We start from the raw sequence: 14,521 nt of genomic DNA, 5'->3' as shown, positions 1-14,521 counted from the left end.
TTATGAATAACCTCATTGATTGTGAGCAAAGTGCCTTCACGAAAAATCGACTGATTTTTTACAATATTTTAATCAACCATGAGTTGATGCATAATCTAAAGATGAGAAGGAAGGGTAACAATTTTGGAATGGCTTTGATGGCCTGTGAATGTGTGGAGTGGAGATATTTGCATCATATGCTTACTTGCTTTGCATTTCATGAGAAATGGATAGGATGGATTGTGGAATGTGTATCTTCAGTTTCTTATATCATTCAAGTTAATGGTCATAAGTCTAGGTACATTCGTCCTTCTAGAGGCTTATGGCAAGTGAATCCCCTATCCCTTTATCTTTTTCTATTTTGTGCTGAAGGATTAGCTCACAAAATTAAACAATCTAATCTTCATGGCCTCTCTATATCTAGACATGGGCCTTTCATTACTCACTAATTATTTGTTGATGATTCGATTACTTCTCCAGGGCATCAGAGGATGAGGCTTATGAAATTAGCCATTTTCTTTCTTCCTATACAGTAGCTAGTGGGCAGACTATTAACTTAAGTAAATCAAGCTTGATATTCAGCAGGAATACTCCCATTGCAGTTAAATGTCACATTGTTTCTATTCTTCATATAGAGAAAATGAAATGTCCAGACAAATTTCTTGTCTCCTAGTGGAAATTCCTAGATATAAAAAGCATGTTTTCTCCACCATTGAAGAAAGAATAGCTAATAAAACTAAAGCCTGGAAAGAGCAACTCTTATCAAAAGGGGGCAAAGAAGTTTTTTATTAAATCGGTTCCTTCCGCTCTTCCTGTTCATTCTATGTCTTGCTTTGGTCTTCCTTCCACCTTATGTGGCAAAATCAATTCTTTGATGTCCAACTTTTGGTGGGTTCAAAAGAACAATGAATGGAAGTTGCACTTGGTAGCTTGGTCTAAAATGTATGAATACAAATTCAAAGGTGGTTTGGGCTTTAGAGATTTGGAGTATTTCAATATGGCTTTGTTGGCTTATCAAGGTTGGAGAATTATCTCAAATCCTAATTTGTTGTTAGCCTGAGTCCTTCAAGGAAAATACTTTCCTTTTTCCTCTTTTACGCAGGCTGAAAAAGGTGGTAGACCATCTTGGGGTTAGCTAAGTATTTTATGGGGGAGAAGAGTCCTAGAAAAAGGCACTCCATGGCATGTTGGTAATGATGAGTCCATTTTATGCAAGCTTGATAATTGGGTCCAAGGTTGTTTTCCATCCCCACCAAGGCCTAAAGATGATCACAATGAGGAAATTGTCTGGATATCTCAGCTTATCAATTAAAGAGCTAAAACTTGGGGCCATTCAATTGTTTAGGCCAACTTTCAAAATGTTGATGCTGAACACATTTTATCTATTCCTCTAAGCATTAGCAACTAGGAGGATTGTCTGATTTGGCATTTCTATCGAAAGGCACCTACACAGTGAAAACTGGTTATCATATTGCTTTCCAAATCCTCAATGATTGTGCTAATGGTAATGGCATAGGACCGGGTCCGTCTTCCATGTCTAACAATGCTGCTTTGTGGAAAAATATTTGGAAAATTGATGTTCCCAATAAACTAGCTATCTTCTTGTGGAGTTTGATGAGGAACAAACTTCGTTCCAATGAAATTCGGAATCATCAACTTCCCAATGTCAGTGCTCCTTGCTATTATTGTGGTGAGGTGGAATCACTGAAACACATCTTCTTTACTTGTTCTAAAGCCGCAATAGAGTGGATTAATTCCCCCATTAGATTGCACTCTTTGCATATGAATAGTATGGATATTCGAGATTGCTGGATAGAATTAATAGGCCCTTTTGGGCATCATAATGAGGGGAAGAGTCTCACTCAACTATCAGTGTTTATCTTATTGCAAATTTGGAAGAGTAGGTGTATTTTGACTTTCAAGAATCAGCACTAGTCACCTGAGGAAATCCTCACTGCTGTCAATAAGTACTATGAGGATTTTCTTTCTTCCAAGGAAAAACCTGCGTCTCCAATGGCTGTCATTCCTTCGCCCATTTTGTCACGGTATCCTCCTTCTGATAACTTCCTCAAGCTTAACTTTGATGCTGCTACAGATAGAAGGAACAACAGAGGTGCTGTGGCCGTAATTGCAAGGAACTTTGCAGGATCAGTTATGTGATGAACATGTAAAATGTCAATTATAATACTAATCCATTAATTCTTGAATGTTTAGCCTGCAGGAAAGCCATTCTTCTAGCTATTAATCGCGGTTTTAATTCAATTATTGTGGAGGGAGATTCAAAAATGGTGATCTAGGTTGGCAATGGCAACCCATCCCCATTGGAGATCTAAAACAATATTTTAGACATCACTCATTTATCCCAAAACCTGAACAGTATCAGTTTTTCTTTTGTTAGGAAACAATGTAATCAGACAGCTAATTAGCTTATTTCTAATCTTATTTGAATTGTTTTTCTTTAGTATAATCCATTGACATAATGGAACCTTGTTATGGTCTCATTTCCCACTTGATTCTATCAATGAATTCTAATATAACTTTGAAAAAAAAAGAAAGAAAAAAAAAAAAGAAAAAAACAAACTTTACACTTGTTAATGGCAATCGTGTAACTCAAGGAAAATGACGGGGAGTTTTATGGAATTGAATCAGAGATAACCAAAATTGGGTTTCGCTGATGTTTACGATGAGGATAGCGACACGTGGAAACAGGAAGACAATAAGACATTAATGATGCCGAAGAACTTATTTCAAAGTCACTCGATATTGGACATGCACAGGTCACCATAGGACTTCATGACGACACGTGGAATTATTAGAATTATAAAATGTCTATTTTATAATAGTTATAAAATTTTAAATTATATTTTAAATAAATAAAATTTATATTTTATTAGATCATTAAATTTTAAAATATAAATATTAATAAAAACATATTTTTATATAAATTATCAATTAAAATATATAAAAATAAACAAATTTAAATTTCAGATAAATTTTAATCAAATTCATTTTAAATTTAAATATTAAAATTATTAATCAAATTGATATAGATTGCATAATTTCTTAATCACAACTCCATAACAGGTATCCTGTAAGGACAAATAATAAACATGCTATGAAAGATCAAAATGTAAATAGATTAAAAAACCAAAATTAAAGATCATTTTATGCGATTATAATGTTGTCTCTCGTAAGAGGCAAGGTTCTAATGATTCTATGAATTTTGTTGGCTTGCTACTTGATTTTTTTTCTTTTCTAACATGGTAATGGTCTAAGATGTGACGGCTGAATTTTTGTTTCTTTAGGCGTAAATGATTGCCACATTCGTCAATCCCTGATTAAGAGTTTATAAAAAGAACAAGAGCAGTTTATTTGATGTAATATATATCTTGTTTATCTATTACTTTCGGTTTCACGCAAAACTTCAAATCTGATCTCCAGCCACCAAATATTTTAAAATAGCCACCGTCTTTTTCCTTTTTTTTTTTTTCCCCTTTTTTTCATTTGGCTTCGATCGAGAGGCAAATTCTAAATCTCACGATTACTCCAATACTCATGAACCAAAGCTCTTCGATATCCTAGTCTAACTCTTAAATTTGTGAAGGCTCAAGTCCCTTCGATGTCATGCAACATCGTAGCAATACTGAATATTGATACGTATTGCGTTTGCATACACACTCACACCGCCTGATCAGCCGACACTTGACACTTATCAATTACTGCTTTCCTTTCGCTTTTAGGAAGCAGCCATTATGTCTATGATAATGGATTCAGCCTGCTCCCCCAAATCCAAAAGTTGGCCCAAATGAAGAGTAAGCAAAAGGAGAACGTGTTAGAGTTTAAGGCCCAGTTAATTCGCACATCATAATCGAAATTAATATTGAAATAGGAATCAAACAAAACTGAAAATAAAATAGTAAATTTATATTTATATTTAATTTATTATGATATCAAAGTCAAATTCCTTTTTAAGGTGTTTAAAGATCAAAATTATTTTATTCTAAATGAAAATCAACTTAATTTTTTTTTATATTTTTACTTTTTAATTTTAATTAGTATGAGAATATAAAAATAATTTCTTTTTATAATTATGATTATAAATTTTCAATTTTATTTAATTTTAAGTAAAAATAAAAATAATATATTTTATCTTTTTATTTTAAATAATTACAGTTAATTATATTAAAAATTTTTATTTTAGTTAATTATTTTAATTATTAAGTTTATTTCAATTATTATTATAATTATAATTATTTGAAATATAAAATTATTATTTTTTTATTTTTATTTTAGTTAATAATATGAAAATATAAAAATTAAAACTTCCCAATAAATACATGAGTAAAATTGAGTATTTAACTTTTAACTTCTCACTTTTGTGTTTTAATTATTAAGTTGAAAAACAGGAAAATCATATTTCTTTCACTTACGAAAATGGAAATGAAAAAAAATGAGCTTCCAAACACCCACAAAGTGTATCATTCTCCTTTATTCCCATTCCTGAATCAATTTTAGATAAACCAAATGGGGCCTTAATCCTACCTTCTAGATTTTTTCTCCAATACTGCCCCTAGAATCTTTTCTTCTTTCATTTTTTTTTTTTTGTTTGATTCAAAGCCAATCCCTTTCCAATCCACTGGCATGCAACGACACGAAGGCAAACTATTACCAATTTCCTAATTCACAAGGGAGGAGAGGATGGTGGCTGTGCAGTAGCGTAGCTATTTGCACTATGAAGAAAAAAAAATCCCCTCCCTGTTTGGTCAACAACTAAAGTATAATGAAATTCCCGGTTGGTCAAAGATAGTGTTGGAGACAGTGTTGGTGAACGTGTATCTCAAGGAAGAAAGGGGAGAAATCAAGTACAGTCAAACAATCAAATCAACCGTTGTCCAAGCGTTCAATGGTGCAAACAGCAAGGGCAATTCCAGGCACTCAATAATGTTGGATGGCGCAGCAATTCCACAGACAAGGAACATGCAGCAATGTGATGTCCCAAAAAACACAAGCTACACGATATGTATAAGGAGTTCTCTGTGATTGTCATATAACCGGTCCAAATAGAAGCCCATTCCGCATTAGGAACAAGTACCTGCGAAAAAGAACAAAAGTGTGCAGCTCCAGTTTAACGTACGTTGGAGCAGCAAAACTAGGAACTCATCACAAAAAAATGAGCTAAGATTATATGCCTTAAGTATAGAAACTTAGTTTTTAGAGAACAAAAGGAAACCCATGCACAAGTTGCAATTTGTTACACTTTTACCTTGCAGCATTCATGAAATACTAACTGAAGGAATTTGGGTCAAAGTTACCCATGTGGTTCAACTTAGATCCATATCTTTTTTATTTGTTAAATAAAAAATAAAAAAAAAAGGAAGAAGAGGAATTACATTAACTGCATGGCAGTTACTAAAATCTATGCAAAGGAAAAATTATATAATAAAGCAGTAATCTTATGTAAAGTATCCTACATGAAATAACAATCCAATTGTGAGTAGATATGCATACATGTGTGGATCCTAATGAGTGAACATATATACATAGATGGATCCCATAAATCCATAATCACCTTGCAATTTTTTTTCAAAAAAAATAATAACCATATATTACTTATGTGTCTAATTATCATTTGTTTGCCACTTCATGTCAGATGTTGACATGAAATCACGGTGATACTATATAATTTATCAATACAAAGACATTTCTCATGGCCAAAAAGACATGTCTTTGGTATTGATTATATATAAAGAGAAATGACACAAGGCTTCTCTCTCTGGTTGTTGTTTTTCAAGCAGTAAAAACGTAACAGAAAAAGATAGAGAAGGTGAAGTGCGTGTGCACTAAATCGGCTTGGTCTTTGCTTTGGGAAACTCACAATTCAAATAAACTTGTGGAGCATTCATTTTCTGCAATTCAAGGTATATTTAGAATATGAATTTACAATGTTTTCCATATTAACTATGTGATCACGTTGAAGACTATTGATACAAATTGATGCAATCCTAGAGTTTTGGCATAAAAACATGGAATAGATCCAAGTATTTAACTTTTCTTCCCTAACAGCCAAAGACAATAAGGAGGGCCATATACTGTGAGGTTAATTATTACATTATAATACCCACTTTCCATTTGATGTTGGAGGTTATGATCTTCCAAATATGTACACAACTACACATGCCCAAACATCCAAATACATTCTGTTTATTGTACATGTTACGCACACCTATAAGCTATAACCATGGGCCATGACTATGACTGGAAACAATGGAAATTTTTAAGCATGAAATTCCGATCTTAGCATCAAAATGTCACTCCTATCTATGTTTGCATATCGAACAGGTGCATAATGTTAATAAAAATTCTTTTATAACAGATCTAACTATTCAATCTTGTTGACCAATTAACCAAAAATATTAAGATACTTTAAAATTCATGAACTAACATCAAATTTGCTAAAAAACACTAACTCCTTGTCCAATTGTGCATCAACAGAGCTTATATTGACTGGTATAGTTGACACAATTTAGGCCTCATGGCCAAGATCACTACTCAAAAGCACAGTAGATCTGCTTGGACTTACAAAAATCAAATATTCACTCACGCTAGCACCAGAAAAGGAGTATTTCTAATTGAAGCAGAAAATGCAAGTCTACCATGGTCAAAAGGTGCAAAAAAGTGTTGTGTCAAAAGGAAAATTAATTCTATAACTACCCCAACTAAGTTATCAATAGCACTGTTTGAGCCATCTAGTAGTTTAAATCCACTTTTGAGCAAACATTTTAGTAGCTGCAACATATCTACTTGTGGCTTGAATTTCCAATGCAGTCAGTACACCAATAGTTCAACCCTCCCAATGATTTTGGCTAACATTAGGGACCGATAAGCATAGAGTTGTGTATATCCATGTAAGTAGTTCTAACTTAATAAACAAACCCAACATAACATTGCCATCGATTAAAGATTTTAAAATTTTGGACCAGGAAACACAATGTAGATAATGTTTCCAGCCTGGGTTAACTCGTAGTGCATAAGCTTTCCTCTATAAGGAGAGAAAGTACAAAGTATATCAGCAAGCAAACAAGCAAGGTGCACAGAGTTATCAAATTCCCTACAAGTCCTACCACAAAATTGGAACTCTGTGCGCAAAAGCGTAATCGAATGATAAAACAGAAGGCAATCAACCTAATTCAGGAAGCACTTTGAAGTATAAAATTCAAACTAGTAAATAACTATTTGCTAAACTCTTGTCAAACTTCCATTCCCAAGTAAGACAAACTCCATTGCCAAATTAATAAAGAGCTAAAATGCAAGGAATAACATCATCCTAAATGCAAATGACTGAATATATTGGGGGAACAGCAATACTCGAGAGCAAGCGAGAGACACAGAGAGGCGCTTAACAAACCTGCTTAATCCTCAGTGTGCTTTTCTTCTTTGGGGCTGTTTATCAGTAGCTAGCCTGTAAATCCAGTAAACCTAACACACATATAGAGAGAGAAATCAAAGATCTGCATTCCAATTTGGCCAAATCTAAAACAGTGAAAATAAGAATACCAAAGCGAGGACGTGAGCTGCTATTAGAAGAACCACCAAAAGAGGTACCAAATCGAGAAACCACGGGCGCATTATTGAGTCCGCCATTTTTTGAGAGAGAGCTAGAGAGGTGAAGATAATCTCTGAACCCAGGGCTTTCAAATTCGCTTCGACTTGGTAAAGAAGAAAATATTAAGGGGTTTATGCCGTTTTGTTTTGGCACACTTTAGCGCAGCTCATGTGCAATTTAAATTTATTTATAAAATTTTATAAATATATTTTTTTAAAGATAAATACTAAAAAATTTAATTTTAAATTTTAACATTTTTTAAAAAATAATCTATATTTTAAAATTTCTACTCACCCCATCCTACTAAACTTTTTAACATAGCAAGATTATATTATTTGATCAAATTCAATGAAATTAAGTGATGCGGCAATAAGATATGATAGCTCAGGTTGATGTAAAAAGTTAAAATTTTTTGGAACAAAAATACCTTAATTGTTACATAAATAAGAGATTATTGTATTGTTTGTGTATTACATTTCCTGGGATAAATAAAAAAAATAACGTCGCTAGGCTTCGGACTTTCCAACAGCTTAGCCCATTAAATATTGGCCGAGCCCAGAGCTTATGCCCATTATAAGCTTGACCTTTCATTGGCTTTATCAATTTAACTTAAATTCATATCGAGAACTATTAAGTGATGCTGTACGAAACAAACCGTTAAAATTCAAACTAAAATTAATAAATTTTATATATTTAAATATCGATTGGCTTATTATGAGCTATTCCTTCCACTGGCTTTAGTTAATTTAACTCAATTCATATCTGCAAATAAGGGCATAAAAAAACCGCTAAATTGAAAACTTGATTAATCCAATTAAATTCAAATTGAAATTAATAATTTTATATATTTAAATATTAATTGTAATTTAAAAATAATTATAAATTAAAATTTTAATTTAGATTTCAAATTTACATAATAAAAATTAATTCAAATTGAACCCAAATCATATATATATATATATAAAACACTTGAATAATTTTTTCATTTTTATATAATATATTTTAAATTAATATTCACTTTTAAGTTGATATATAATAATATGTATAGGAAAAAAGTTTAATAAAAATTAAATTATAAAACTCTAAAAACTAAAATTATTAAAAGAAGTAAAAAGTCTAGAAAATTGAATTTCAACCAGCCTTGATATGACTTATAATTTAATTCGTTAAATACCGCCAAAATCGAATTTAGTTTGGTTAACCCTCCCAAAACGACCATGTACAATGCAGCCCTATTTGCAACTGCAGGGAGCAAGGCTCAGCTTCAGCAAACGCAGTTTTTGGCGTTCTCGCACTAAGGGACTGAAGATGCCGAATAGACAAAACTCTCAAGCAACCCTCGTCATCGTTGCTTTTAGTCTCCAAGGGTGTACGACTGAGCTATTTACTTCCTTTCGTTTGATGAGATCTTACAATAGCCAATGAGGATTGTGCTTGGAAGCCTCCAAGCGTCACCGCCATGCCACACTTCTCTCCAGATGTACTATTCGTATTGTTCACCAATACCTGTGATTTACTTCTCATTTCTGCGAAATTTGTTTGGTTCCCCGAGAAAACGATGTGGATGCGAATTTTCTAAGTTGATATTTATTAATTTGATTAAAGCGTTAATCATTGAATCCATAATTTGGTATAATTATCTCAATCGCGGTTTGTTATTTTCCAGTTTTCTCAATAGCTGTTCGTTATTTTCCAGTTTTACTTGATCGCATGGACTAATCGTTTGAGCGAAATTTTGCTACGTGATTGATATGGTGATTGTAAATATAGCTGGTGTATTGTTTGAATGTTTTCTCATATGATTCTTATACCTGCTACGGTCTTAGTTGGTTTTGTGCATGTTGATTTTGTTTTACACGAGATCATGTGATCTAGTAGAGTTGCTATGTCGTTTCTTATCAAGTCACAAGCAATATTCTTGCGTTGCTACTTGCTAGTAAGTGCATTAATTGTTGAGAAGATTGATTTCGAAAAGCTCAATTTTAATTGTCATTGGTGAAATTACTATAATTTACAAGCACATCAGCTTACTTTTAGATAAAGCAAGCCTACCACTAACTATTACTACCCAAAGAGAAAAATGAGGGAAAGAAAGAGAAAGTGGATGCAAGGGGAAAAAGTATAAGAAAAGAGGGGATATAATCATGAAAAGCTAGCGAGCAAATATTCATATAACATCTTAGCTAATGCATGGAAGTTTATACAATCGATTTTGTTGTATATTATCTTGATTTTTTAATGAGATTGTGCATGCTTATGGATATTTCAGTTCTATCTTGAATGAACAGGTCAGATACATGTTTGATGAAATTGATTACATTCTAGAAGGGGAAATTGCTGATTGCTTTACTTCTCTCTATGATTGCGACCCATGTATGGTTTTCCATGGTTATAACTATGCCATTTTATTTTTAGTTTGTATTATGAACTGCCAAAAAAATTTTATAATGCACTTACTAGTTGCTAAATTGTTAAGCCATCTTGTTAAAGAGTAATGCTAAACTAACTGTCAAGCAGCTCATTCTGAACACCACCTGTGTGTAAAGTCACGTTTTGCAAGTCCACATTTGACTTGGGAAAAACTTGCTGATCAGGCATTTTTTTTAGGATGTTAGTTTACTTTTGTTTGGTGGTTCTTTTGTTAAAGATAGATAAGGTAATTTCGCAGTTGAATGGACTTTATATCAATTATTTACTTATTTTTTACTCGCTTGGGAACCTTTTTTATATCTCTAAATTCAGTTTGTATAAAGAGTTCTTAAGGAAAACCTTCAGAAGTTGCTGTCTGCAGATTTCAGTTTTTGTTGTATCCTGGAATTATATTGTCATAATCCTACAGCAATTTAGTGGGATAATTAATATCCTTAAAAATAGTAATTCATTACTCCTCAAAATCTATTTTACACCCACTGCCTCAACAATTATTTTTCTTCTCTCTTTCTTGCTCTCTCTCACTTGCTAATGTTCAATGGTTTGGTCAATTTCATTGCACAAACATTATGTCAACAAGGCAGCATTGACATATCAAAGTTGTTCAGCCTCTGTTCTTAATCCAAATTGTTTGATAAAAGATCAACAGTTATGAATAAAACCAAATTGTTATAGGTTCTATGTTTCAATTGTGATACATAAGTAGATATTTGGAAGTACTTATATCATAATGGAAGGTCGAGCCTGGTTTTAATTCATTGGCTGACAAGCCACAACATAAATTCCTTGGGTTATTCCCACCATTGGTAACTGTTAAAAGGTTAAATTTGAATTAAATCAACATGGGGAGTCTCAACATCACAATAATACGCATGATGGCCAACGGATTTTCAAGGATCTGCTAAGCCAATGATTATTGTTTCTCTTCTTTCCTATAAAAAATTTGGAAGTAAAGCAAGTTGTTTTTTCTTATATTTATTTCAGGCAATAATGAACCGACTATATGATGTTATGTATGAATTTGACTTCTCCTTCCCTGGGTACTGTGCATTCGTGAGAAGAGCACTGGGATCACTTGAAGGCACGACAAAAGTTCTGAATCCGAAATTCGAGAGTGCGTATCCTGTTGTCATTGGCATACTTTGGGTGGACCCAGTCCTGATATGAGAAGAATTTTGAGGGAACTTCTCATCTGCAATGATGGATCTCTGAGATGGAATCGGTTAGAGCAACTGGTAGGCCAGTCTAGTTCTTCAGAATTCGGTTCTCTTGTACATAATCTGGTTCCTGCTTTAACCAGAGGAATTTTTGCTAATCTTCATTTTTATGCAGAGATTCATATGTATCAAGTGTCAAGGTGAATCATTATGTTATACAAGTATATTGATTCATGTCAATGGTAACACCTTTGGTTTAATATTGATGTTAGAAATGGACCTGTATGGGCCATGACAAACGGGTGATCCTGAACCCCGAGAAAAAGTTTCAAGCTTGATGTGCTTCTCCCAAATACTGTGACGATTGTGATAATCCTTTGCTTTATATTTTCCTTGTGTATTTAGTGGTGCTTGGCAATTAACTTTTTCCTGTTGTTTGCAATTCATGATCTGCATGTGATGAGTCTTGTGCTCACTGAGTTGCAGTGTATAATCCTTGCTTACTTTTTCAGGTAGTACCCAAAATTTGACAGATACTCTGGGCCAAATTACTTATATTAAAATATTACTTAGGTCCTATCAGTTTTCCTTTTGTATGATGATAATAATTATTAATGTTTGATAATTGGTTATACCATTGAGTATGATTTTAGATAGTTGAGTATAACATGGATTTTGATTAGTTTGTCACATCTATATTTGCTACCCATTCATAAACAGTCCTGTCCTTTTCCGGATAGTGGCGATATCTGAACAGGCATCGAAGCCAGCAGGAGAGTCCTCTAATTCAGAAAATTCTTCAAATACCTTGGATTGGAATGGAAATCATTCGATATGCGTCCTGTCATTGGTGCCACAGAAGGTCTTTTGCATTTCACATGCTTCCTTGTCTGGGATATGATTATGGTGGCTGATGTTATTTTACAAGATGAAGTTGTCAGTTGCATTTTAGATGAGAAACATGAACCAAGAGAGGCATTTAAGTCTGAGGTTTGTCTAAATTTACTTCATTGCATCATCTCATAATATGTCTGTAATTGCTAGAGTCTTAACTACCTTTTATTGCATTAGGATAAGACCTCAAATTAATTAAAGTATATGCTGACGTTAGTCATGATTTATTACATGTTCTTCGATCCCCAATATTGCAGGGCCATCCAATGTTCATGAAGATGGTAATAATGGGTTTCCATATCAATGCCAAGCAGTAAAGTTGGCCCCAGAGATGCGGACGGCAATGCTTATAAGCATGACATTGAAGCCTGACTTTCATAGATTTACTCGATGTCATTTCAGCCTTTTCCTAACATTTCAGCCATGAACTTCCTATGATTTTTTGGGGTTTATATGTCTAGACTTTTGCATGAGTTGGTAAGAAACTATAGATTTAATGACCTATAAGATTAATAATCTTTCATTACTAGTATCGCCAAAGAAATGCACAGGTTTCAGCTTTTCTGACGGTGCATATACTTGAAGACTTAGCATCCAAGCCCTACAGAGAGCTCAATGGTTTTGGAGGCGAATCAGTAAGTACGAAGAAATCTCATTTCCATGTCCTATTGCTTCCTAGATGTTATTAAGCAGCCACAGTTGATGGCCCTTCTCATCCAAGTTCTAGAGAGAGATCACTAGTCTTGGAGGCGAATCAGAAAGTATGATGAAATCTCATTTTTCCATGTCCTATTGCTAATTCCTAGATGTTATATGCAGCCAAAGTTGCAGGATGTCAATGGAGGAAAACTGAGAACAACATAACATCTATTGGGCTAACTTGCAAATGTTCTAGACTCAACAATTGATTGGAGCTAGGTTTTGGTCTTGGAAGTGAAGCTTGATCTTTAAAGCAAATGTGTAGTCTTCTAAATGCTGAGAATGATGGTCCGGCACTTCATTCCAAGTCTACTCTTGCCCTACCATCATTAAGTTCAAAGTTCAAACCCACCACATAATAAAAAAAATAAAATCCCTTTATTTAGCAGGAAAGTAAAAGAATAATAATAAAGAAAAAAGATCTTTTAATGGTAATGGAAAACCACGCTTCGGGACCCAACGCGTGTCGCCCATCCCTCACCATCTCACCGGAGGGCAGGAACAGGAACTTAGCTTTCTTGTTTCCCCAGTAGAAGGACATGAGAGGTGTGGGGAGAAGAAAATAACTAATCAGACGATGTGTCTCTCTCATTAGCACAGTGGGTTTTCCCCGATGGAAGGGAACAAATTATTGAAGCAAATTAGAAAATTATGGAGTGGGCCAGATATGACTAATTCTTGTCAAATTATTAAGATTGTGATTTCCATATAAATAATACAATCACAGTTGATATTGTTTTATTTTATTTAGGTTAGGTATCTTCAGGTTAATTTTTGCTGTTTTGAGAATTTTAAAAATATATTTATTCATATCTAGAATAAATAATTTTAAAATATTCTTAATAAAATTAAATTATGATTAATAAATAAGAAGATAGACTAACTTTATTAGTTACGGTTGATATAGTTTTATGACTATATGATTATATCATTGTCCCATTCATCTGGATTAAGCAACGCGAAAGATCTCAGATTAGTAATTGAATCAATGAAGCAATAGCGACGTCAATATAATTTTTATGTAGAATTTGGAATCAGACAAAACCCATTGACCTACTTTTGATCCAAGCTTTATAGTATTTCCATTTTTATTCCGTTTACTATTTCTCATTTACATAAGAATCTTTTAAAAATGGCCGCATAGGATGATATCTTTTTTGTCCTTATTTTTATATTTTTTATTTAAAAAAAAATTAACTGTTTTTTAAATTTCAATTAATAGAAATCTTATTCAAATAGTAGTTATCTAAATTATTTTTATTATATTTTTTAAAAAATTTAAAATATTTAAGTTTACAATTTTCGACGTAATAAAATTGTAATTTAATTAAATTTTCAAGTGAATTATTTTTATTAATATATATTTAAATAATTATTCACTTAGAAATTATTTATAAAATTTAATATTTATTTTTTTAAAAATACTTCTTATATTTAAAATTTTTGAATTTAATAATTACATTTCAAATTTATCACGTATGTGCATATGTCAATTAATTTAAAAATTAAAAAAAATAATTTATTAATTAATTTATTTTTAAATTTAAAATTAAATGGTATATATATAATTTTATTAAATATAAAATTATATTAATTTTTAATAAAAATTTTAATATTTGAAAATTATAACTAATTAAGAATTTTATTATTAATAAAATCTTAAAGTATGATTAAATATAAAATATAAAAAATATATATTAAATTATATAATTAAAATAAAATAATAAATAATTTATACAATGCAACCAAAAAAAAAAAA

The 14,521-nt window shown here is 32.3% G+C and overlaps 1 protein-coding gene and 1 long non-coding RNA gene across 2 annotated transcripts; one reads left to right on the top strand and one right to left on the bottom strand.

The window, feature by feature from the left end:
- Positions 1 to 4,737: 4,737 nt before the first annotated feature.
- On the bottom strand, positions 4,738 to 7,760 carry LOC110658183 (uncharacterized). The gene is made up of 3 exons (XM_021815703.2): positions 7,534 to 7,760; positions 7,385 to 7,455; positions 4,738 to 5,071 (listed from the first exon to the last, which is right to left on the bottom strand). Exons 1-2 carry the CDS (start codon positions 7,618 to 7,620, stop codon positions 7,396 to 7,398), a joined length of 147 nt encoding a protein of 48 aa, XP_021671395.1. The 5' UTR covers positions 7,621 to 7,760; the 3' UTR covers positions 4,738 to 5,071; positions 7,385 to 7,395.
- Positions 7,761 to 11,445: 3,685 nt separating this feature from the next.
- On the top strand, positions 11,446 to 13,503 carry LOC110658194 (uncharacterized). Its single transcript, XR_002495520.2, has 2 exons — positions 11,446 to 12,159; positions 12,321 to 13,503. It is a non-coding gene; the product is annotated as an uncharacterized LOC110658194 (long non-coding RNA).
- Positions 13,504 to 14,521: the final 1,018 nt, after the last annotated feature.

The sequence above is a fragment of the Hevea brasiliensis genome, chromosome 11 (genome assembly GCF_030052815.1).
Source record: "Hevea brasiliensis isolate MT/VB/25A 57/8 chromosome 11, ASM3005281v1, whole genome shotgun sequence".
NCBI classification, from domain to species: domain Eukaryota; kingdom Viridiplantae; phylum Streptophyta; class Magnoliopsida; order Malpighiales; family Euphorbiaceae; genus Hevea; species Hevea brasiliensis.
The sequence above is the reverse complement of the archived record's forward strand: the minus strand, read 5'-3'. Positions and strand labels throughout refer to the sequence as shown.